The sequence below is a fragment of the Castor canadensis genome, chromosome 12, assembly GCF_047511655.1.
Source record: "Castor canadensis chromosome 12, mCasCan1.hap1v2, whole genome shotgun sequence".
Classification (NCBI taxonomy): Eukaryota; Metazoa; Chordata; class Mammalia; order Rodentia; family Castoridae; genus Castor; species Castor canadensis.
The window spans coordinates 31,178,665-31,205,165 of NC_133397.1; the positions used below are offsets into that span (position 1 = coordinate 31,178,665).

General features: G+C 36.2%; 1 protein-coding gene across 3 annotated transcripts in view; it reads right to left on the reverse strand.

The window, feature by feature from the left end:
• The window catches only part of Fez2 (fasciculation and elongation protein zeta 2), a 37,541-nt gene that overhangs the window by 3,798 nt on the left and 7,242 nt on the right, over positions 1-26,501 (reverse strand). Inside the window, exons 3-7 of one of the 3 annotated variants that reach the window (XM_020170118.2) lie at positions 22,169-22,285; positions 20,129-20,270; positions 17,475-17,743; positions 4,075-4,155; positions 2,226-2,301 (exon numbers count right to left, since the gene is read on the reverse strand). In XM_020170118.2, coding sequence (XP_020025707.1) covers positions 2,226-2,301; positions 4,075-4,155; positions 17,475-17,743; positions 20,129-20,270; positions 22,169-22,285 — 685 coding nt within the window. The remainder of the gene's footprint in view (positions 1-2,225; positions 2,302-4,074; positions 4,156-17,474; positions 17,744-20,128; positions 20,271-22,168; positions 22,286-26,501) is intronic. The other 2 variants (XM_020170119.2, XR_012439656.1) reach the window with 2 other exon arrangements.

Sequence of the window (26,501 nt, forward strand, 5' to 3'; positions counted from 1 at the left end):
TAGAAAAGACCAAAGGACTTCCATGAAGCAGACCCAGCATCGGCCAGGCTCCCTATTCCATCTTTATTAGGTGAGAACCTGGGGGAAGAAGACTCATCCAAAAGGGAACCTTTTGACTCTCTCTCTCTCTCTCTCTCTCTCTCTCTCTCTCTCTCTGTGTGTGTTGTGTGTGTGTGTGTGTGTGTGTGATGTGTTGCACTGGGGATCAAACCCAAGGCCTTGTGCATGCTAGGCAAGGGCTCTACCATTATGCAACACTGCACTACCCCTCCCCCACCAGGCCTGACAATTTTACACTTTCTATAAATACCAAAACAGAAAAAAAAAAAGAAAACCAGTCACTCAGTATGCTTTGGTTTTTGTTTTTTTAACCTACAGTATCCAGGTAGAGATAAACTCACAAATGAATATTAAACTTAACTGTTACCACCAATACAGACTTCCTCCAGAGCATTCCACCACTTTCCCCTACAAGTGTAACTGTCCAGTCAGCCTTCCAGGTTTAAACCTTTGCCTCACTACTTCCTTAATTATGTGACTTTGAACAAGTTGCTCACATCCATAAAGTTTTACTTTTGACAAACATCTACAGGTGGTGGCAGCAAAGGCCTCAGTTCTCCCCAAAGTTTTCATGAAATGAGCTTTTTTTTTTTTTCACTTTCAAAGTGAAGGTCATTCTTCCACCTTTTGTCTTCAAACAACACTGTCATCAAAACTGTCTTAACGTCGACATTCATTCCCTCATTCAAGGATGTCCAAAGGTTCCAAACTGTGTCAGTCTATGAAAACATCATCTAAGAATCAGTCTGAGAACATTGCAGTGATGGAACTGCAATGACTTTGGGTTGTTCTTGATCTAAGAAGCTAAGGCTTCTCAATAATTCCTGGCTTCTGAGCAATATTTACGTTACTTTCTGTAGAGAACTATTATGTTCAGGATTTCCACTTTCAATCATGTTTTAGAAACTTTTATTAAAAAAAAATCACATTCCAAAAGCCAGCATCACTAAATTAAGAGACTCAACCCTGTAAATAACCATCCCCCCATGTGATCTTAGACACTCATAAATTTGCAAGCTCTTCCTGAAAATCAGAGGGCTGGACATCCAGTTAATCTATGATTCCTTATCTTAAAACTGGGTAGCATCACTTGGTTTATCCTTATCTAAATACATTTTTTAAGAATTTTTCAACAAAGGAAAGAATAAAAGCCTTGGATTAGCAGGCAGACAGTAAAGTTTACAGTAAATAAGATGCTGAACTTGCTTCTTTCCTTATTCATCCCCTATCCATTTCTCCATGTCCTGAGCTTCCAAAATAATTATCTTTTATATCCATCCATGAGATGCTCTTTCATTTGGCCCCCTCCTAATAAGCAATTATCATAAAACTTACAATTAGAAAGACTCTAATAGATCAGCAAATTCAATGTCTTCATTTTAAAGGTTAAAAAACAAACAAACAAGGTTGTGACTTATCCCAAATGATACACAATTTATTTACTATGAGATAAATCAAGCAAATATTTTCATCCTAGTTTTTTCTACATGACCAAGAGAAGAAAAGTAACTTCCAAGGATCCCTAAAAATAACAGGGATAGAATTTGAATTCCAGGCTCATTCATGGCTATCCTAAGGCTTAATCAATATAATGTACATTTAAATCTCACAAGTTACTTTAAAATGTAAGCCCCTCAAAGATGGAATATCTTTGCTTTATTCACTAAAGTCCCCCAAGTGCGGAGAAAATGGCCTGGAATAGAGCAGGCCTCTACCAAATATTTGCTGAGTGAACGCAGGTTGTTAAAACATCACTATCAATGTATGCTCTAACTTGGTTTCTACATTCATAAGGAAAGTATTTACCATAAATCTCTCTTATTCAGTTACTAACAGTCATACATACATAAAACTCACAAAGAATTTTATTCATTGACAAATAGATGTTTTTACAGAATAGGTGAGTTGCATTTTTTCCAAAAAAAATTTAGTTCATAAATATTTCAAAAAGAAAAACAGAAAAATTACAAATCAGCAATAGACTCGGCATGGTGTTGGATGTTACAGCCATTTTTGGCTTCCCTGGCCTAAAAATAAAGGACAGCATCCATCATTTATTATCCCTCATTGGCAAAACAACAATAAAGTCAGGAAACAAAAATCAGGAGTTTAAGAATCAGCAAAAAAAAAAAATCAAGTAATGGTTTAATTTTGTCTTTGCTCACTTTTTGTTAATATTTGAAGATCTTCAACAGATGGTGGTCCATTTTTTTTCTCATAAGGAATGACTGTTGTCAAATACTGCCAAATTAAAAAAAAAATCATTTAAGTCTGAATTAATTTACCTGCAAAAAAAACTGACAGTTACTAGGAGGTCAATTTTATAACATGAAACTACTTTGTTAATGAAAACACAGGCAAGTATAGCAAAGAGTATCTTACTCTTTCAGCTGGAGCTCATTTTTCTGCCCAATTCTATCTATTTGCTTTATTCAAGCCTTGTGTCAACGTAAATAACAACTTTTTTGTATTTCAGTTATGGAAAATTTCACAGGACTAGCTCTGAGGATGATTTGCTCAATTTGTTTATTTTTAAAGTGAAGTTTTATCTAACAGTCTTGCATGTTGTTCAACATATTTAAAAAACAGTAATTAAACTACTAACAGTTTTAACAGCTCTATACAAAAAAATAACTTTCAACAGCTAAATAATTCTATTTCAGACCATTCTTACACAAAACACAATAGTCAACATAAATAATATGACAACTTTTAAAAAAAAAACACATACCAGCTTCTTCCAGATTATAACAAAGACATGCTTACCAAACAATTTCAGAAGCATATAATTATTATTATTATTTTAAATTACTGTGTGGGCAGTTATAAATGGCTTTAGATATTAGAGATAAGTGAAAGGAAATAATGCCCTAAGGGGGAATGAGAAATAAAACTTTATGTTTTTACTTGAGGTAATAGTTCACTACCTACAAAGGTTCACAAGTATCACAGTTGTGTCCTAAAACTACATCCCATGAAAGCATAATCTAAAAAAGGTCCAGATTCTGCTAAAAATGCCCTAAATCTCAGCTCTATTACTAATCCTTATTAAGTGATTTTATCACACCCATAATTGAAAAACAAGATAAAGTTGTTTAACAGTAACTGGACCCCTATGTCCAGAAAAACAGCAACCTTTAAGAAACTTGGTGTTCCACCATCTTTCTGGAATAGACTTCTGTAAGGTGAGGCTCAAGTGTATAACCAAATGTTTGTTAAAGATGCCCAAGAAAGCCAGAAACATGCTCCCTGGGCCTTCACTTACAGTACAGGTGTAAAATAACTTAAAAGAAACATCAGGAATAGTTGGCTATGTTTTTAGACCTTCCCACCACACTCCCATGTGGTGAGTCAGTTTGGAAGTTATTTTTCCACCTTGTAGGTTGAGAGAGGTGAGTGGCACACAATAAAAACTAAAATGCAGCCATCCCCTCATGGAGCCTCTTATGAGCCAAGAATGTCAGTGTGAACCTGCCCTCTTCAATGTTGAGTTGTTTCCTTTTTGCATAACACCTAAGAACCTCACTTGGCAGACAAATGAAACGACCTACTACATACTACACCTTAAAAACACATGAATTTCATTTAAAGGAGATAAAATATATTCCCTACATAGTTTTGACTACAGTTCTAGTCTCAAAGATATAAACATCTGGCTTTCTTCCCCCCAAAATCTTATCTCTTATATTTTTAGAATTAGAGAAGCATATTCTAGTTCATTTATTTTCAGATTTTTCTGAACATGCAATTTGTTATGTCAATATGTTAACACCTATTTGTTTAAAAGTAGACATGAGAAATGAACAATAGAATGAGTTTCATCTATTGTTCAATATGGAACATGCTTTTTTCCCAAAGGGAAATTCTGTTCATTATCAAGACTATAAATATAATGAATTTTCATTTACCTCTTGTTAGCAATGGTCTTAGTAAATTAGTAAAAGTGCCAGATTTCAGGATCTTAAACAGAAAATGAAAAAGCAAAGCATAAGGAAAATAAGGATAACAGAGCACCTGTTTCTCTCCACCTGAATTTCCAAAGGTGTGGCGGAGGCCATTCTGAATGACATTTGAGATCCCTTCCATGCTGAAGCGCTAATGGTAGCAATGTACGGCCCAGAAGAAAAGGACAGAGAAAGAAGTTCAAAGACTATTAGTAAGAATGTACCATGATGACTTATGTGCCCAAGAGGCAAGCAGTTAGAAAATGCCACAACTACTCATTCAAATAAAGCAACAAAATCATGCTGTTTTAAAAACACTTTTGCTTCCATTCATGTGCAAGTCAAATACAGACGCAACTGCTTTTATGCTACTATATTCATAAAGATTTTCCTGATGTAGCTGATAGATTTGTTCTAATGTAAACCTTACCAGTTGTATACAGTTTTATACAAAATTTACCACACAATTTTGATACACCTTTTGATACACCTTTTGATACTGTTTACCTACATTTTATCAAAAGTCTGAAAACTTAATACTAACAGTATGCACATTTTCAGCTTAAGTTTGTATATTTCTACCATCAGTTTGGAGAACATTAAACTAACATTTGGCAAGTGAAAATGCTGTTACTTTGAAGAGCCAATTGTTGCTTCCCACTCACTCTCCAGGCACCTGCCACTGCCTTCGTGAAGAAAATGCAAATTGGAAGATGGCATATGCTTCCTGTGGAGCATAGTGGATCCCATTTGCCAGCTGAGCCTCCAAAAACTTCTGCAAAGAATTCCCACTCCGTTTCTAAGAAACAAGTCTAGCTTCTTTCTCCCAGCAACCTACGAAACTTCCTAGAATTCATTGCACTAAAAAGGGAACACTTTTTCCTAAACTACTTATCTTGATTTGCAACAAGACTCCAATGTCATCAGGCACAAAAAAGAGTCCAGTGGCACCTCTATGGCAGCTGACTCAAAGGCATTAAAGAGATTCTTATGACATGACTAATTAAGGGGAAAGGCATCCTGAAAAGGAAGTTGCAGTCTGATTCACAGGATGGTTCCTTTCCCTGGAATTTCTGGGGGAAAGCTGAACTAGTAAGTACATCTGAAGTGTCAAGATAAAAAACAAAGTACCGGGCCCCAAGGAGTAGAAGAAAGGAAACCAAGGCAGTGGTCTCTGCCCTCAAGAAATGCATATGTTAGTCTAAGGATTCTCCAAGTGTGATCCACAGACACTCCTGAAATCTTCTCAGAGGTCCATAAGCTCAAAATTATTTTTTAATACTAAGATACAATTTGTCTTTTCACTCTCGAGCTCTCAATTTATGGTGAAATATTCCAAATGACAGATTAAATGCACAACCAGATCTGAGAATCTAGTTGCCTTCAATTAAGCCAGACATCAACAAGACTGATAAAAATATAACAATGACATTTTTCCCACTAACATTTTTTAAATATAGTCATCTTTCACAAAAACCTACTAATTATATAATTACTTATTTATTTTTGGCATTTTAATGAATTAACATTTTATTAACATTTAATTTTATCAGTTTTAATTTCTAATATACTAAATGTTAATCAATATAGTATATAAAAAAGTAAATTTCTCTGAGGCCCTCAATACATTTTAAGAGTGTAAAAAAGTCCTGACAACAAAAAGTGAGGAAATGCCAAAAGGTTTAATCCTTGATGGAGCTTGCTAGGTTATCAGCCACATAACTCAATATCATCTCTGGAAATCTAAGTGCCATACATGACCATCTTGTAGGAGATTGTAAACTATCCTCTCCTCTTGCATCATTCTTCTTCCTTACCTCCTCTCTCATAGATCCAGATCTGCACATCAATTTTGTCTTAGCACAAATCAAATGTGTGGTCAAGATCTTCAACTGTTCTTCACTTTGCTGAGAGCATAACTATTCTTTAGATGGAAGAAGTTAGGTTTGCAAGATAAACCAACAGCAGACAGCTGTTTTTGTAGATTTTCACATGCTATTGTATAATTTGTTCACACTTTTTAAAACGGATTATCCAAAGACATGACAGGTTCCAGAGTATGCACTAAAAGTTATAGGAAATCTTTTCAAGTAAACAACTCAATTCATTTTTTTTAATTCTATCAAATACATCTCCTTTGAAAGGCAGGAAAAAGAAAATACTTATTTTCCCTCTAGACTACTTGGTGCCATTGTCTAGGAGCATGTTAAAGTTAGACATAAATTCAGAAAATATCAAGCAGGGGGAAACTAAGATACACTTCACATTTGGAAGGCACATTCCAAAAACACTAGCTTTACTTTTCCAGTTGAAAGCCTAATTACTATCACTGCAAAAAAAAGAAAGGAAAAGAAAAAAGGTCAATGTAAATTTTTAAATTCCTCAGATGTATATGTGATTTTGTTTTTCTTTATTAAATGTGCAGCTGTGAGCATTGCTAAGCCATTTAAACTACTAGAAACCTGACTAGTTGCAAGAGAAGACTTTCATGCAATCAGAATGCTAGACTTAGTAGAAATCAATAAAAAATGCAACCATGGGAAGCCAAGCCAACTTAGAAAAATAGAAACCTAATGGCTGATGCTCGTGAAAGAAGTTCAAGCACAGACCTCTCAGCAGAACCTCTGGTCTTGCTGAAGATGATGGCTGAGTCAGCAGCTGCAGAACAGCAAGGCCCGTCCTGCTCCTGCCATTTACTGGCCAATGAATGAACCAGGGAAGCAATGTGGCAGCCAGCAAGGTTCTATTGCTTATTGTTCCACTAGGAAATTTCAGAACCAGAAAATCAGAAAGTTCTATGGGCAAAAAAAAGAAATGCAAAGAAGCCAACTAACAGATATAAGCTGAGAACATTCCTCCACCCAATGCTCTGGTTGCCATGAACTCCCACCCCCCAGAAACCACACAGTAACCATCTAAGTTCTCAAACTCTCCTTCTCTACTGGCTCTTTCCCAATGGCAACTTTAAATTCTCAAATACTCAACCTATTTACTCTCCCCAGTTTTCTGAAACAGCTCTCCCCATTGTCACTTCTTTGACACTCAAATTCAGACACTGCAGATCTCTCTGAGACATCCTGGAATTCCCCACCCCAGACCTTTTCCCTAGATTCTTAACAAGGGGACACTCTCACAAATGTCCCCTGCCCCTGCCCAGTGTTCCCCAGAATTCTGTCCCTCTTTTGTCTCATGTACATTCTCTAGACATTACTAGTCAAAACTTTCAACTTCTGCCCCGTCACCCATTGCCTCACTTTCCTTAGTTCAGCAAAGTGCAATGACCACAATGTAAACACTACCCAATCATGACACTACTGATATTTTGAGTCGAGTAATTATTTGTGATGAAGGCAGATCTGCAAGTGTAGAATGTTTACACCACCTCTGGCCTCTACTCAACAGGATGCCAGAAGCACAGGCTCCACCTTCCCCTCCCCACCTAGTTGTGACAATGGCAAATGTTTTTAGTTATTGACTAATACCCTGTGGGGAGGCAAAACTGGCCTGGTTGAGAATCACTACACTAAACTACACTAGCTGGTTTTTCATCCCCATCCATGCCCTTGGAGAGATGAAATTCATACTGAAAACATTTAAACGTTTGTATAGTAGACATAGAAAAGATACGATTTATTTTTTTTTTTAATGACTAAATCTAGCCTCAAGCGCTGAGACTCAAGTGATCCTTCCGCCTCAGTCTCCTGAGTAGTTGGGACTCTACATGCATACTATCATGCCAAGTCAATCAAGACAGGTTCAGGGGGAGTTAGCTTATGTTGTTGCAGTTGCTGTTGATTTAGTTTTTTGAGAGAGGGTCTCACTGGGTAGCCCAGGCTGGCATGGAACTTGCTATGTCGCCCAGGATAGCTTTGAACTCACAATCCTCCTATCTCTGCCTCCCAAGTGCTGGGATTATAATTGTACACCACCAGGTCCAGCTCAAGGTATTTTTAATGGTGGCTAGAGGGCACAAGGTCTAAAGAAATACAGAGAGAGAAAAAAGAAAGTTTTGTTTAGGTTACTTTTTCATAAATTCAAGTCAGTTCTCAAAATCTTTAAGGATAGAAATAAGGACAGATTAGATACTTCTTTTGCATGTTCCACAAAGTACAAACCAGTTCTCAGTACCTCAGAAGGCATCTGACAAATGATTTTAACTACAAAACTCTTCTGCAATTACTACCCAGATCAGTAAAATACCTGCAGTTTTATATGAAACCAGGAATCACACATGAGTAAAAGTATTTGAAATCAAAATTTTATAAGTTAACTTGGACAGAAAAATGCTGAACTAAAAAAAAGAAATCCGGCTCTCTCCCAGCTCCATATATGAGTGATGTTCTCTCACCAGCAGAGGTCTGAGCCCTCACCATGAAGGATGATGGCTAAGCAATATTGCTTTTAAAGGGCTTACTTACAAATTCTGTGGATCTATGAATTACCTCAACCAAAAGATACATGGCTTTTTTAAGAAGGACATCAAAACCACACACAGAAACACACACACACACAGCACTACAGGACTAAAAGATCACATGAGGCTGTAAGTGCTCCAGGATGGCAGACCTGTGTGGCCAGAGCTGTCTAGTCTAATGGCTCTATTCTGAGGAGAAAGACTAGATCTTGTCCATCTCTCCATTCCAGTTAGTGACCTGCACAGGACCAGAGGATAGCAAGCACTCTGCTAAGCTAAAGTTGTAACACTTGTAGCACCAGAACCCCAGAGTCTTAGAGATGGGCATATTTTAGTCATATCATGAGGCTTCTGGATTTCTTGCAAGAAAAAAGGGGGAAAAAAGGGGGCAAATGGGAAAAATAATCTATGTATGAACAGAGAACAATGACAGAACAGGACATAAAGTTACTGGTCAAAAGAGCTAGCAACAGAGTTCTGAAAGATTCCACTGAAGAATCCAGTCTAGGAAACCAAAACAGGATTAGCAAAGTAAAATGAAATAATCTTATTGACATGGCTTATAAAACCCCTAGGATAGAGGACCAGTAGACGATCAATGAACAAGAAGGATAAACGAATAAAGATATACGAAATAGAACAATGAAATCTCACAATTGCTTTAAATGGGGCGGGAAGGGAGCTGAGGGGGAGAGATGGTGGGAGTGATCTAACCAATATACAATATAAGCCTGTTTGGAATTGTCACAATGAATACCCCCTGTACAACAAATATGTCTTAATGAAAAGTTTTTAAAAAAAAAAAAAGAGAGAGAGAGAAAAGGAAGAGACAAAGGTATTGGGAGTAGGAAGAAAGAAGAAAAGAGTTTTATAGAGCACACAATAGATTTTGCTTTACAACTGCTCCATAAATTCTAAAAAATAATACATCCTTTTGCAAGGCAAAATGAACTTTGAAAAGATAAAACTTTAGCAACAGATTAAATGTACTTTTTAGTAAATGTCACCTCATTTAGAAACACTACATTTACAACCTTGAAAGCAGATGCAGTATTATAAGGTACTTATGGTGCTTAACTGGGCCACAGAGAAGATTTGCCTGTATGCCTTTTATAAGTAGGAGAGGAGAAAGAAAAAGGATGAGGGGAAGATATGTTTGTTGAACATTTCTCAAGGTAAAAGTATCACAGACATATTAAGAACATGACAACTAAGTCACAGGGTTATGATTATAAAGGAAATGAAAGACACTGAAGATCTGTTATAGTTTAATTAAAATAAACAATTACTATTAATTAAAATATTAGGCACATCAGGAGCCCATCCTTCCTCCATTTAACCTACCATTCCCAGGTATGAAGTGTGAATCCAAATGACCAAACTCTAAGTGAAAAGCTGAAGATTTTGACTCTAAAGTTATTTGTAATTAATCCATCCATTTACCACTGCATCTTCAGGAAGGACTTAATAGCTCTATAAAATGCCTTTCTCCAAATGGAATTTTTGATATGAGCCCATCTATAAAGCAGGAAAATGATTAAGCATTATATTATTTACTTTATTGTTGCCCTTACTACAGATAAAATGCCAAAGAAATGTGGCAAGGCCAGAGGAAGGATGGATTACTTGACATAGAGCCTTCAGCAACATTGTTTATATTCAGAATATTCACAAGTGCCCATGATCATTTCCTTTCCTGGTATGAGTATTGTATTAAGTCTCAGAATCAGTCATTCACTGAAAATTTTTCTCAGACAAAACTAGGAGCAACAAAGTATACACAAGATATAAAAGATTTTAAAACTCTATAGAAGTCTAAAAGACAAAGAAATGAGCCAAGAACTCCTAGCCCACATACAACATGCCTGCATGACTTAGAAGAGGAAATCCAAGCCAACATTCCTTGCACCCACCTCTATCTAACTCTGCACTTACTGTCTCCAAAGCACACTGCTCCTGTAAGCTAAGGCCTCTGTTAGGCTGACTAGCATTTGCTCATTCATGAAATGGCAATAATAACACCTAAGTAGTATTATTAAATTATAAAATTTAATAATACCTAAGTATTATTGTTAAATTATTAAATTATGTGCAAATAAAAAGGAAATATCCCATGGGAAGCACTTAGCAAAGCACTGAGCAAATATCAGTATCAAAAAAGTCTGGGTGACCTGGCAGAATGGTTCAAGTGGTAGAGCACTTGCCTAGCAAGCATAAGACTCTGAGTTCAAACCCTAGTACCCCCAAAAACAAAACAAACAAAAGAAGTCTGGGCTACATTCCCTTAAAGAGGGGCTAGACATCACTCCAAAGACAAATAACCACACCCTATCTCTTTTCTGAAGCAAAAACAGTATATTAAGTTCTCCAAATATAAATAAAATTGCCACTGAGAAATTGCCTCATTATAAACCCTAGCTTAGAAGACTAGAGACAACAAAAAGGAAAGACATAACTGTCTATGACTGAATACAGAAATCAGCCAAAAAGCTTAAACCAGAGAACAAGTAAAGGTTTTAGGTAATTCAAGGTCTTTCTGAACAATAAAAAGAATTAAAGAACACTCTCAAAAGCAACAAGAATCAAATACAATGTTGTCATTTGTTCATCCTTCTGTAGAATTCTAAACATCATCATATTCACCAGCTCAGCTAATTTCACAAAAAACAAGATCCAGGACAGGGAAAAGCAAAACTAACAAGGAGGCCAGCAAATTCAGACTATTCCTTCTATCCACATTTGCTCTGAGCCTGGCTAAGGCAACTGGCACAATTCTCTAATTAGCCAGGGCAGCCTTTAAAATTCTCAATATTAAAGCACAGTATCAGAAAAAAGATTTAAAAAAGCAATTAAGGAATGCTTTTCATCTATTTCTAACTTATTCTCATCTACTCTTATTCCATTAATATTCTTTGTACTCAGAAGTTCAAAAGAAATGAAATAAAAATATAATTATTGTTCTTCATAAGTCACATCATATTCCAATAGTTTGATGATTCTCAAATACTGATTTATTGAAAAATAATTTTAATTTTTAGCAAATTAAAATTCTTAAAATCATCAAAACACAAAACATGAGAGGAATACAAAAATAGTCAAATGGAAAAAAGTGACAAAGCAAAAGTACTCAAATAGCTAAGATAACAGACAATACTTAAGATGTGAAAGTAATGCCTATTTTGATATTTCTGCAAGTAAAATAATTTTAATTAAGTTATAAAAGTGAAGTCTAGCAAAAAATAATTTTTTCAAGAAAATCAGATCAAAGTTTGTTACAATATATGAATTATTCCAAAACAAACTTGATATTGAGTATTAAACTCCAAAATAAATTTGCTTTCAGGGCAGAGAGATGTGACACCAAGATTTTCAAAGTTAGAATTAAATACAATAATATCAAATAATTTAATATTTCATCTTTGAAGACCTTTTAAAAATATTCTTATAATTCCATATGAATGCAGGAATTAAATTATTGCTGAATACCTTCAAAGCCACTAAAACCAGAATAAAATAATCTTGTCAACTGTATTATAATATATTTGCTGATTATTTATGGATACTCTAAACTAAGCATATAGTAAGAATTCAAATGTCCTGGCATATTATAGTTCTTCTATGAAGTTGTATTATATTAACAATGACCTCTCAGAAACATAAAGAAGTCAAAAAGAGATTCCTAATTTTTACTATATTAACTGCTGGTTCATAAAAGATCACTATTACTATCCTGGCACACATTGCAAAACACAGTATATAATAATACATCAAAAATTAGCAGTGATACATAATTGTTCTAGGTAGTATTGTCTTTCATAAAATAAATTTTTCAACAGTTTAAAATAATTCATAATTCCCAAGTTTCCATCCACCCGACAATGACCTTCCATGGCCCTAATAACTAATTTTTAGGACATGTCCTCTACAATAAAGAAAAATACAGAAGAGGGGTAGATTGTATGTATGTATGGAAATATCACAATGAAACATTTTTGTACAACTAATACATGCTAATAAAAATTGTAAAAAGAAAAAAACTACAGAGGACTATCATCAATACATTACTGTTGAAAATGTTGCTATTTACATTCAATGATGTGTACATGGCAGAATTTATCCTCTCAAGCAGCACTTCTTAGTAAAGGAAAGGAATTCAGCATCTTTACTATTACTTTATCTTCCTTTAGATCATCTTTTATCACTAGGCACTGTGCTCAGGCAGTTGCAAACATTTTTATTCCTTTTGTTTGTCCCCAATATAAAGACAACTGTTCTCTCTTCACCTAGCTACTGGGACTCAAACAAACATGCATTATAAAGGTGTGCGGTTAATCAGGTTAGCCTGTGGCTAGTGGCTTAGAGATGGATGGCCAAGATTTCACCATCTGTGGGTAAAACTCAGGCTGCTGCTACTGAGGTCTTTAGAAAAGGAGCAACTCAACAAACCCTTAAGATAAAACAAGGCAACATCTTATATAAATTTTAGATTCAACATAGTGATCTTTTTGTCTTTTCAATCTCACTTAAGTGGAGTTTACATCATTTTCCCCCTCCTAATTTTACTCTCCCCCTCCTAGTTTTACTCTATCTAAATCAGGGATTGGCAAACTTTTTTCTATAAAATGCCATGCAGTTACTGTTTTAGGCTTTGCAGGCCACATGGTCTCCTTTGCAACTATTCAACTCTGTTTTCCATAGCATAAAAGCTGCCACAGGTGATATACAGATGAATGGATATGGCTGTGTTGCAATAAAACTTTATTTATAAAGCAGGCAGAGGTAGATTTGGCCTTGGGCAATATTTTGCCTTGCTAATTCTTTGTTTAGATCATCTCAGCAAATATACAATATGAATTTTTAAATTTCTGATTAAAAAGAGAAGGAAAAAAGTCAGGTCACTTTTTTTTTTTTTTTTTTTAAATAGAAGCCTCAAATTCAAGTAAATATGTCAGAACCATTCCTCCTAGGCTTAAATCTAGGATAAATTAGAATAATTTCAAGATGATCTAATAATGGCCATCTTAATAAAAATAAATTTCTCTTACCTTAATGTTAGCTTTGGTCAAGATTAAATGAAAAACTATTACTGGGGACACTTTTGCATATAAAAAGGAAACAAAATAGATTGACTGTTAGTCATAAAATGAGCTTAAGTGAGTCACAAAGTAAAACAATGAATCTGTGAAAGAAAATATATACCAGAAAGAGCATCTATCATCTAAGCCCTAGCTCTCTCCCATCTTTAAGCAAGCATCCCTCCAAGCCCCAAAAGCAATAGATTAGGAGAATGATTCTTTCCACAACAGAGTTTCTGGTTTACTCCAGTACCCATTAGTCACCGTTGCTAATATTCTAAAGGTTTTTAGGGCAGACATTTTCAGGTTGGACGCGAGCAGTTACACATTTCTGCTGGTGATGAGTGTAAGACTAAACTCTATCTTGAAAGTTCAATGTGATGAGAGTGGACAGAAAAGATCACCAATTCCTATCTTCTTAACCATGGACTTAAAATAAGCAATTTCACATGTGCCCAGTAAATCAAAGACATTACTGGATTCACAAAGAGTCAGGGTGTACTTTTTTATCCATCTAAGTTTACCAAGCTATGATGCTATGCAGGTAAGGAATAATGTCTTTAAAATGTCAGACAAATCTAAATGAACAGCAACTGCTAAGTTAAAACACAACTTGGTATATTTCAACTTATTCTTGTACTCAAGGGAAGTGCCTCTAAAATTTAATGACCTGGCAATATAAACACCAGCCGGCTTCGCCCACCTCACCCCCTCAAAAAGATAACCCTAATAATAATTCAATAATAATTATTCAAATCCAAAAATCCCAATCTTCTGAGATTCAGTCTCCATGTATGGGCTGAGGTGCTGGGAAACATCCTCTATTAGCCTCTAATGAACCTGCACTGTCAGAGGAGAGATTTGAGCCCAAGACTTTAACACAGAATAATACTACAATATCAGAAGCATATGCACCCTCCCAAATAAATATGAAAAACATCTATTCATTCTTTTCCTTACTGGTTCATTGTCTCCCTCAGAGTAGAATTTATGCTTCACAAGAACATAGTCATATCTGTTTTATTCACCACTATGTCTTGAACAGTGCTTGGCACTAGGAAAGGTACTATGCAAACATTTGCTAAATAAATGAACACTATTTTATCTTACTCAATATATGACGTTATTGTTATTTTAAAAATCAAAACTCAAACCAAGATAACATTTCATGTTTATAAAACACTCGATATTTTCTTTAATATTTTATAAATCTCATGTTCTAATGAAATTTTCTAATGCTCTAAATGGCAGCCCTAAGCCCCATTTTTTTTTTCACTGTGGCAAATGTTTAGAACTAAAGATATCTCTAAAATTAACACATAAGAGTTTAACTCTGCTCTCTTCCCAACCAGATGTATCACTAAAGTACCTTTGCACCAAAGAGAACAAATTGGCAATTATGGATAAAGTGGCATACAAACTGATATATTATTTCAATGAAACATGCTTGCAGAAAAACAGAAGGAAGTTTTTCTATGATTAAGGAAAAAGTTCTAGTTCTACTATCTCAAAAGTATCTCTGGTAATAAGAAAAAAAGTAACTGATATTGGAAAAACAGGTAAGACACTAGGTGTACAAGGTCATCACCTTTACCTTTAATTAGTATCACTGATGATAGCTAACTCACACAGATCAGGTCTTGACAAACTGCATGATAAATAAAGTGTCTGGAAGGTAATTCCTCTAGCAACCCCTCTATCTAACTAGACATTTCATTTTAGAGTTCTTTTGAGCCACCTACCACTATCTTCAAATCATAGGTTTCAGGCCGTTTGTATCATAGATGAGATGGTCATTCTCTGGCATTTTAGGCTAAAAAAAGACACAGGAAAAACAAGGACTATAGGCTGCGCCATGCCATTACTGTCCTGATTAAAGTTCTGACACAAACAGCAGATCTGGACGCAAAAGGCAACTTCACCAGGTTTAAACATAATGGAAAAAGTTTACTGTTCCATGAATCTATTTCAAGACTAATAAAGTTTCAAATATGAGCCCCATGCTGTCTTGCCAAATACATTTTTCAGTAAAATTACACAATGGATCCATGCCAGCCCTGTTACATGGGAATTACAAAAAAAAAAAAAAAAAAAAAGAAGAAGCCTTTAAGCCCCTTTAGGGATAAATTTGTTTTCTTCAGCCAAATGTTAACACCAATAAATGGAGTATTTACATGTAATCCCTAAAGGCAGACAGGCAGAAATTACCAATCATGCTGTGACTTTTTCACTATGCATTTTACTTAATCCCACTAGTATAACAGGGCAATTTAATGGGTTTAATTTTTTTTAATTTTAGATGTAAATGCAAAATACAGTCCTTAATATTTTAAAGCAAATTCTTCAGTACTATATATTCAAACAAATATAAAATATTTTTTTGGAGAAGTCACTAGAAATGAATAAACACCTTTCCAATCAATGCTACCATTTCTCAAAAAAGAAATGTAACTGAGTGCTTTTTCAAAGCTAGTTTATAGCTCTGCCTGTCCTTTCTAACTTTGTACAAATGGGCATTACACTAAGAAAATGTGTATTTATTCACAGATTAATAAAAAAATCATAAATGGGCTACACAGTAGGATAAGATTCTTTTTGTTGGTATTAACTACTTATCAATGGTCTAGCAATCCAGAACTATATTCTCTTTCTAGGATTCCATCAACATCTGTCAAGGAGATCCATTTTTCTACTAAGTATTCTTTAAAGAAAATAACTCAAGACAGAATCAAAGAGAGAATTTATATTCTTAGTCACAATAGCCAGTTTGTGACATGTATTACCATATTATCGGTATCACAGATTAAAAGAAAATGTTCCTTTTAGAAAAATGGATCCCTTTATCCAACCACTATACTCTAAAAATAAAAGTTTTTTTCACATGCAAAGTCAAGATGAGAATATACAAGTCCTCAACTAATTACAGCAAAGTGAAAAAATCAGAAGATCAATAAGGCAATACATCTCATATCATTTAATGTGCATAATGAAGTATAATCAAGTAAAATTATCACCAGTACTTAAGAAAAATGACAATAGCCAGACACAGTGACTCATATCTGTAATCCCAGCTACTAGCGAGGTGGTTATCAGGAGAATAAAGGTGCTAGGCCAGTCCAGGCAAAAAGCTCATGAGACCCCATCAATCAGTAAAAGCTAGGCACAGTGGTACATGCCTGTCATCCCAGCTACTCAGGAAGTATAAATAAAAAGGACTGCAGACCAGGCAGGTCCAGACATAAATGTGAGACCCTATTTGAGAAATAGCTAAAAGCAAAAAAGGCCTGGTTATGGTTCAAGTGACAGAGCAGCTGCCTGGCAACAACCAGGCCCTGAGTTCAAACCCCATTCGTTAAAAAAAAAAACAAAAAAACACAAAACACCTTACATAAAGAGTCAAAATTTCAAATACTCTAGCTTGTTTTCACCAGTCAATAATATTCTGACCTGCTAAATACTTGGCTAAAAGGCTGAGGTCACATAACTGCTACACACATGAGGATATTAATAAAACTACTAATAAGGATATTCCAACCATGCTAATAAATCAGGAGGAACTGTTTATAAATCAATCTGTGCTTCCCAGCTCAGCACAGTTCTGTTTCCTCTAAGCAGACTGCCACCCTTTTAATTTCTTATTGTACAAAATGTTAGACAAAAATTAAAAGCATTCATAAGCCTACTGGCTAAATATAAATTGCCACTATTAACACTTTAATATAGTAAAAAAATGATCATTTGCTAAAGTTTCTTTTAAGACATTCTCCTTCCTGAACATTTCAGCACTGAATTATCCAGACGGCCACTAGAAAAAGCATCATTAAGAAATACTTTCTAAAGAAACTGCATACAGCACACTCTGGAAGAGCCAGTTTGCTCTGGTTAGAGGCACTACACTCGCACAGGTACAACCTGCCGCTGGCCGGCTGTGCTGGGCCACCTGTTGCCAGTGCTCAGTGCCTCCTACAAAACATCACTTACTGTGCCCGGCATATGACTCCGTTCATTCTTCCCATTCTGAGAACTGCCATTTTTGAGCTTCTTTTTCTTTTTGGCCGTTTCCTTGTGCTCTTTCTGCTTGTTTTGTACTTCGATCAGAATGGAAATAAAGCTATTTTTCACTTCTTTTTCAAACTCCAGCTCATCACGTAGGGCCAACTGCTGTACCAGTTCCTCCGAGTATTCCTTAACGGCCACCTCAATCTCTTCCAGTAGTTCATTTAGTTCAGATACTGAAAGCCTTTTCACTCCTATGACCAAACACAAAGTTCAGCAGACACTGAGATAAGTGTTTCAAGGCAGCACAACAAGGTATTTTACACCAAGAAGCAAAAGATAATTCTAAACAATTAGGCTGACTGTTCAAGATCTTCTCAGAACCCTAACCTTCTGGTGGGCAGGACTGAGTCAGTAGTAAGTGGGCAAAGTCACTTCTCAGTTGTCTGAGATGAAAAGTGCAACAAAAATTTGTACTGTGTAAATCAAGTACTCATTGAATAGTACTTCAGTCAAGACTAAGAACGGATGTATAAAGAAAAGAACAAACATGAAAGCAGAGAGGGAGTATAGAAGCTACCTGCTGACTAGAAGTGGTTAAGTTACTGAGCAGGGTTCTGTGGTACTTCTGAAAAGAGAGATTTTAATAGAATTAAACTAAACATGTTTCAACACATATGCCCCAATTTGGATACTTGGTTGAAGATCAGGAAGATGAAGGAGAACAGTGTTCCCTGAAACCCCACTTCAGTTTTTTCTCAAAATTTCCCCTCATGAAAGAAGTAGGATATTGTTGAAGTCCTAACCCCATGCACCTCACAATACGAATGTACAACCTGGAGATAAGAGTCTTTAGGATCAGGTGAGCTAGGAACACACGCCTGTGGTCTGAGGTATACGCAAGAAAGAGGTAGGAGGATGGTGGTCTGAGGACAGCCCCAGGCAAAAAGCACAAGCTCCTAATCTGAAAAACAACTAAAGCAAAAAAAAGGGATGGAGATGTGACTCAAATGGTAGAGTACCTACCTAGCAAGGATGAGGCCCTGAATTCAAACTCAAGACCCGAGAGAGAGAGAGAGAGAGAGAGAGAGAGAGAGAGAGAGAGAGAGGGAGAGAATCTTTAAAAAGTAATTAAGTGAAAACAAGACTGTTAGGGTGGACCCTAATTCTATGTACTGCTGTCTGTACAAAATTAGAACAGGACAGAGGAACTACAGAAGATCGTGTGAAGACATGGGGAAAGATGACCTGTGCAAGCCAAGGAGGGGGCTGGCCAGAAGCCAAACCCACCAACACCTTCATCTTGGACTCCTGGCATCCAGAACTATGAGCGTATACATTTCCATTATTTAAGCCACACAGTCTATGGTACTGTTATGGTAGCCATAGCAAACTAATACATGGTTTTCTTTAATCTTTATCAGGTATCTACAGTGGCATAGTCAAATCAGATCATCCAAAAGAATTTAGTCTGTCAGAAATTCCATGTTGAGAGGAAGCCACACAATCCAAAGGAATTTAGATCACTGGTCACGCCATAAACATAAAACCAGGTGATGAGACAAGTTAAGCAAATAATGATCCTATCGCTGCCTACTCAAGGAGGGAATCAGTCAGGCAATGATTAGACCATGCTCAGAATACTCAAGGGGTGGCATTGCTGTTTGGAAATTTTTCATTATAGCCAACTGTACAGAACTTAAGGTTCATGCCCATGTATATTAAACAAGTCCCATTAAACATAATTTTAATTCTTTAAATTCCTTTTTTCTCGTGTGTGAGTGGTAATGGGGATTGAACCAAGGGCCTTGCACATGCTTGGCAAGTGCTCTATATCACTTCAGTCATGACCCCAGCTCTTTTGTGTTTTGGGATTTTTTTTTTTTGAGATAAGAGTCTCACTAACTTTCCAAGGACTGTCCTCAAACTCAGGATCCTTCTGCCTCTGTCTCCTGAGTAGCTGGGATTATAAGCATGCCAACCACCACACCTGACCCCAAATTCTTCATAGCTACATTGAAGATAACTATTTACAAAGACAGAAATTATTTTCAACAAATATTTATTGAGTACATTATTTATTATGGGATAACCTATGTCTCCCTAATAATTCATGTAGAAACCCTAATCCTCAGGACCTCAGAATGTGCCAGTATTTAAGTACAGGCTATTTACAAAGGGAATTAAGTTAAAAGGAGGCATTAGCCTGGCCCCTGATCCAATATAACTTACAGAAAGAGGAAATTCGGACACAGACACATGTAGAAGACAGATCATAGAAAGATAAAGAAAAAAGATGGCCACCCACAGCCAATGGGAGAGGCCACGGAATAAACCAAACCTGCTGACCACTTAAATCTTGGGCTTATAGCAAACAGAACTGTCAGAAAATAAATTTCAGCAGTTTAAGCTATCTAGTCTGTAGTTTTTTTCTTACAGAGGCCCCAGCAAATTGATACAGGGCTTAAAAGTAACTACCACACAGTACCTGAGCAACAGTGAAAATATGCCCAGAGTCCTGTACTATCAGAGGGCAAGGAAAGGTCATGCAACCCAGCATGGGAAAAGCAAAGCTTTCTGCAGATGGTTACACTATGTGTTTGATATAGACAAAGAGCACTGTGCAAGGAGGGTCTTACTCTCTTCATAACTGCTCGTACTAGACCTCTTAAGAGTTTGAATCTCCTGGGAGAGCACTGAAAGCCGGTCTGACTGTGTAGGGGTTTCATCATCCTCGGGGTCCGGTGATTCCTGCATCATTTCTTCAATTTCTTCAATAACCTTCCAAAATATATACACCACTGTCAATCAAATGTACAGGGGGAAAGTCCTGTATAACACACTCACCTGAGGCTACCCCAGCAGAAGTGCATTAAATCCTGATTGACCAACAGTGTGAGGGAGCCGATGTTCTGAGTAATCAAAACCTTGATAGTAAGAATGAACCATGGTTTATCAAAAGAAATTTGCAATATGCTAACACAAAATTAAACAAAATATGATTTAATATGTCTATCATGGTTCAGTGGGCCCTACCAGATCTTGTGATGCCTGAAAAATGGTGCTACAAACATTGATATAATCTACTCAAGATATGCCTGAACCAGATCATAAAGCTGTAATTAAAAGAGCAAATAAGAGAAATACTATATGTCATACGCAAGCGCTCAATCTAAAACTTATCAAAACTTTGACATAAAATTTAGAAAATACTATAGTATAGAATACTCATGAAGCAGGAAGTTACCTCTCTGGCAGCAAAAATTTCTTTTAATAGCAGAAAAAGAATTTCATGTTAATTCAATGAAGGATAAAGTCATATTTACACAAATTACCCAAAATGTAGAAGCACAAAGAAAAAATCGGTAAGAACCAAGATTTTGGGAATCTATCTGCCTTTAGTTTAAATAATGATCCACTGGCAGAAACAATGTTGCTCAAGCTTTACAACTATATTTTTTCTATATTCTAAAAGTAGAGAAGGAAATAGACGCCAAAAAAACTTTAAAGGCAAGCCAGAAAAGTTATCCCATACTTCAAAAAAGGATTCCAGGATGAAGAAAAACTATCAAAGAAAATAAAATTAAATGAAGGCGTAAAATATCCTAAGCATATTTAACATGTTTTATGAATCAGCACGCTTAACAGGTAACAATTCTGCTGAGGAAAATGACATCAATCCGAAGGTGGTAGGACTGTGCTAAGAAGAAAATTTCCCTAAACAGACATTGTAAACAATACAATGAGACACTAAGAAGGCTATCGAATGTATCTCCCTGCATTTTAAAAACAGGGACAACTTATGGCATTCAGGTAGATTTCTAAGGGACAGTGAATGTTCAGGGTCAGTCTTTCTCTGCAATGTTATGCTCTATTTCAAAACAGCCCTCCAAAATAGTATCGCCTTGCTTTTTAAGCACCACATCCTTCCCAGCCTAGAACAATTCGACCACAAATACCACGAAGGAGAATCAAGATGACATTTTTATTGAACATTTTCAACGTATACCTCCCAATCTTGCCATAATGTATCTCCTTACTGATCTCCTCTTTCCAATCTAAAAATAGAATGTGATAGAATTCACAGTCCAAGTAACCATGGAACATTTTATTTCAGGAAGAAGTTTTGGCATCACATTTTGACAACACAACAGAGGTGGGAGGAGTATTCAGAAAATGAGAAAGCTGATTCCACTGGTTTCAAATGAATACAGGGTTGATGTTACTAAAGCGCCCCACAGGAAAAATGCTTACTTTTTTCAGAAGTACATAATAGGTACTTCTAATATGTGCTAGTGATTCTTAACCAGGATTTTACAGAAGCTAAATAATTTCTATACAGATATATTATAATTTGCTCATGTTTGGGTAAATCTAAAAAAAGTAAGAAATTCGCAATAATTTTCAATTTTGGTTTAAACAATAATCCTCCCTTACTTACTTGTTGGACTTGTTAATGCTTAAACTGGAAGTCTTCCCAATTCACAAAATCTTATCTTATTTGGATGACATATAGTTTCTTTTTTTTCCTCAATGGAAGAGTTAACTGTTAAGACTGTATAACCACACAATCTAAGTGTAACTAGTAAAATCCAACAAGCATTATTTATGGCCACAGTGAGAAATGGTTTCAGTTTCAGATTCTACTTTCCCTGTGGAGATAAGCTTCTCCTCCATACCTGGTCTGCAGTGAAGAGGGGCTCCTCGTTAACACAGGAGACGATGATCGAATGCATATCCAACTGCTCTCTAAGTTCCTCCTCATCTGAGGTGTCAAAGAGCAAACTATCACTTACCTGAATACAAAAATACCCATGGTTAAAATCAAGACATTATGACCAAAACAAAGTTAACATCTCTGAGTGAAAGAGTCAGCAGAGGAAAGCACTTGAAAGGGAGAAGTTACTAGTGACTCTAGACTAGGCCACGTATGTGGAACTTTACATACTTATCAAAAGCAGTAAAGAAGAGCAATGCAGAAAGATACAAAATCACTCCAGTGCTGCAGAAGTACCTATGGTCTGATATAGACACATACTGAGCTGTAATTACGAGTACTATAAAAGCTGACATTCACAAAGAAAAAAAAAAGACAGTATTCATTAGTAAGATGTAGGAAATTAGACTGAACAGAACGGAGAAAATGCACAGGTTCAGCAATGAATGTTATTTAGTTAATAAACTGGTATATATTCAAATCCTAACACTCAGAGTAAAAAATAAGTAATCAATTCCCTAGAACACTATCCATGGAATATATGGAATATAACTATGAGGGTTGCCTTAGCCCTTTCAGTCGAACATCTCTTCTTTTAAAAAAAGTATCTCCAGATTCCAAAAACATCTTTAAACCTAACTATACTGGAGAGTTTCCAATCATCTCACCACCATTTTTTTCTGTGTTGTGCCCAAGAGGCTGACTGTATGGACCATATCAAAGGATGCCCTTGACTCTGGCTTCCAGTCAAGGGTTACACATCACTGGCAGACACTGAGAGACTACAAGGTGAGAAGGAGAAAGCGGGCCACATACTCTGTTGTCTTCCTCCCTGCCAGACTGCTTTTTGTCAGCTCTGCCTCTTTACCAAAGGCCACAGCTCTTGTCAAGCAGACCTCTCTCGCACAGCTAATCTCTTGAGGTTCTACAAACATCTCCCTCTTTATCTCTTCATGTCTGGGTTGCTAAAGTGTGACTGGCTGTTGCTATCCCTGGGATACTGCACCATGTCTAGCTAGTTTGCCTTAACTTTGACCACACCAATATAAACAATCTCTTTAGTAATGCTTAGAGCTTAATACCAGTACTAATTGTAAAAGCCTACCTGGAAAAACTCAACAGATTAAACAAGTGATCATCCATCCATCAACCATCTATCAATCAATCATATATCTATCATGATGAGACAATTCTGGTAATCATCAGAACCAAAATTATCAGATGATTATCAGAATCATCTGGTAATCAACAGAACCAAAATTAGAACTCTATTCTTCATGAAGAATTACACACTGAGTTCCTGAAGAACAAATGGTCAACAAGGACTATGAAAGAAGAAATCTGCCATTCTGTTATATAACATATGACTAAAGTAACATATTGTTACATTATATTATATTGTAGATTGAGCAAACTGAATCTGAAATTTTTAAATCCAAAAAGCTACAAAGTCCAAAATAGTCCAAAATCTGAAATTTTTTGAGTATCAATGATACCTCAAGTGAAAAATTCCATTGGACCTCATGATGGGTCATATTCAAAACACAGGTGCACTAAAAGCATTACATAAGATTATCATCAAACTATATGTATAAGGCATATAAAACAATTTGTGAGATTATCATCAAACTATATGTATAAGGAATATAAAACAATTTGTGTTATATTATATATATATTATATATATGCAAATATTCCAAAATCCAAAAAAGTCAAAAATCTGAAACACTTCTGGTGCCAAGTATTTCAGCTAAGGAATACTCAATCTGTATATAAACAATATTATATTTAGCATAATTAAAATAATAGATTTTATCTGGGAAAATATTTTACTTACCAGTGCAGAAAGGATATATCTAAATTAAGAATACAATGGAGTAGATGTTGGTCCCCCCAGCCTTCCCATTTCCTTAGACAGGAACATCCAAAGTTAAAGGGTGAACACAGACCACAAAGTATAAGAAACTTCAGGTCAGACGGGTGAAGATAAAAATCACTGGCATGCTGATTTCCTAACATAAGGCTGGGAAAGGGGTCATATCAACACTCCAGGTCTACCTACAACCATGTACTACAATTCCTGGCTGTATCACAATGATAACACACTTCCTCATTCTATCTCCACTGTACCATCAGCTCAAGAAAGGCATAGCCATGGCTTTTCATCATAAAATTTCAGAACACTGAGTATGAAATAAAAAAGGAAAAAAACCTAACAACTCTAAGAGGGGGAAAAAAACAATCAAATAAGAAGAATCAGGAAGCAAAATGTCATTTGAATCATCAACAACAAGAACAGACACTAGAAAATAATCAATCTTATTTCCATGTTCAAATAACTTCCACCCTGGAATCTATATCCAGATAGCTAAACAAGTAAGCGGACCTAAGAAAAAAATCATTTGCAGACATGGAAATACTCAAGGAATTCACCTCTCCTCCACTCATTCTCAGAAAGATGTCAGAAGGAAAATGAAAAAGGAAAACACAGGGCCTAATACAAGAGAGAAGTGAAGGGAATTCTTAAATGACAGAGAAAGTAAAAATTCTACAAGAATGGTCAGAAAGGTAAACTAAAGACTTTGGAAGCTGAATTGGTAAGCTAGCTAGAAATTAAGGCAGGTGTAGTGGTATATGCCTGTAATCTCAGCACGTTGGAAGCTAAAGCAGAAGGATCATGAGTTCAACACCAGCCTAGGCTGTATACTCACAAAACCAAAAATGTAAATGAAATAAAGCCAGCATGATAACACACATCTACAATCCCAGCTTCTTGGGAGACAGAGATAAGAGGATCGTGAGTTCAAGGACAGCTCAAACAAAGTTAGCAAGACTCTATCTCAAAAACAAAAAGGTCTGGAGGCATAGCTCAAGAGGTAAGTGTGAAACCCTGGGTTCAATCTCTAATACTACAAAATAAAATTGTATGAGAAGTAATTTAATTGTAATATACCAAAATAGATCAACTGTGAACATAGTAGTGATGAAGATCAACTTAACCAAGAATTCTGACATGATTACACTGGGAAGAAGGGGAAGGGGAAATCTATGTGAGAGCTAGGGATTTGGAGGTTGGAGGACTATAATGGAGCTAAATCTTCATTTTCTGGGTAGAAACTCAAAAGACAAAGTCTACAATTAAAAGACAAAATCAAGTAAAATGAGCAGGTTATCTGCTAGAAGAAGCAGCTGAAGCGGTTGGAAGTGGATGCCTTGCGTAACTACAAATCAAGGATGAAGGAAGTGGGGCAGAGGCTGGCTTTTCATCTCAGGCATATGGTTCTAACTTACTTTTTAAACTATGACATTTATTTCTCTAACAACTGGATTTTAATAAGAAAGGAGAAAGGTCAAGAGAATAGGCTCTTCATGAGGGGGATGTTTAGTTTCAAGATTATATAAGCAGAGTTGGAAAAAGGGCTCTTACATGGGAAATGTGGATTAGACCTAACAATGATCATCACAGATCCTTACACTTCAAACTCACTGGCACCACACGTGTCTGTGTTGTAGCTGGAGCACCATAGTCATTTCACTGTTTCTCTTCTAGCTCACAAATAAGTAATGTTTTAATTTTAAAATCACTCCTAAGGAAAACAATAGCGTCTTTCAGGTACTCTACCACTTAAGTCACAACCCCAGGCCTTTGTGCTTTAGTTATTTTTTGAACAGGGTCTTGTGTTTATGCCCAGGTGAGCCTGGACCACAAGCCCCGCCACCCCACCCCCCTTTATGCTTCCCATGTAGCTGGAATGACAACCTTGCACCACCACACCCAGCTTTTATTGGTTGGGATGAAGGTCTCATGAATTTGTTGCCCAATCCAACCTCCAACCTTAATCTTCCTGATCTTTGCCTCCCAAGTAGCTAGAATTAAGCAATGAACCACCATTCCTGACCTCAATTATCTTCTTAAAGATATAAAAATGCATTAGAAAAAAGTCCTTCTCCTGGAAGAAATGCACATGGAAGGAGGAAGAGATGTGCAGGAGATGGTCCTAGTCAAAATAAAATAGAAGCATTCTATCACATAAACACATTCAAGAGGCCCACCAGATTTAGAATAGGTCTGGAATATACTAGTAATACCAGTAAACTATTAGGATAAATTTCCATGACTATAGAAATAATGATCCCAGATCATCTTTCCAGAGAGGGAGCTAAGCCCATTCCCCATAGATGGCATATGCTAAAGGCTGGATCCCGTTCAGGCTTTGAAGTAATCTTGGCTGTCATGGGATCATTATTCACTCTCCCATTAGGCATAAATGTGCCCTCTGTGCCAAGCATTCCCA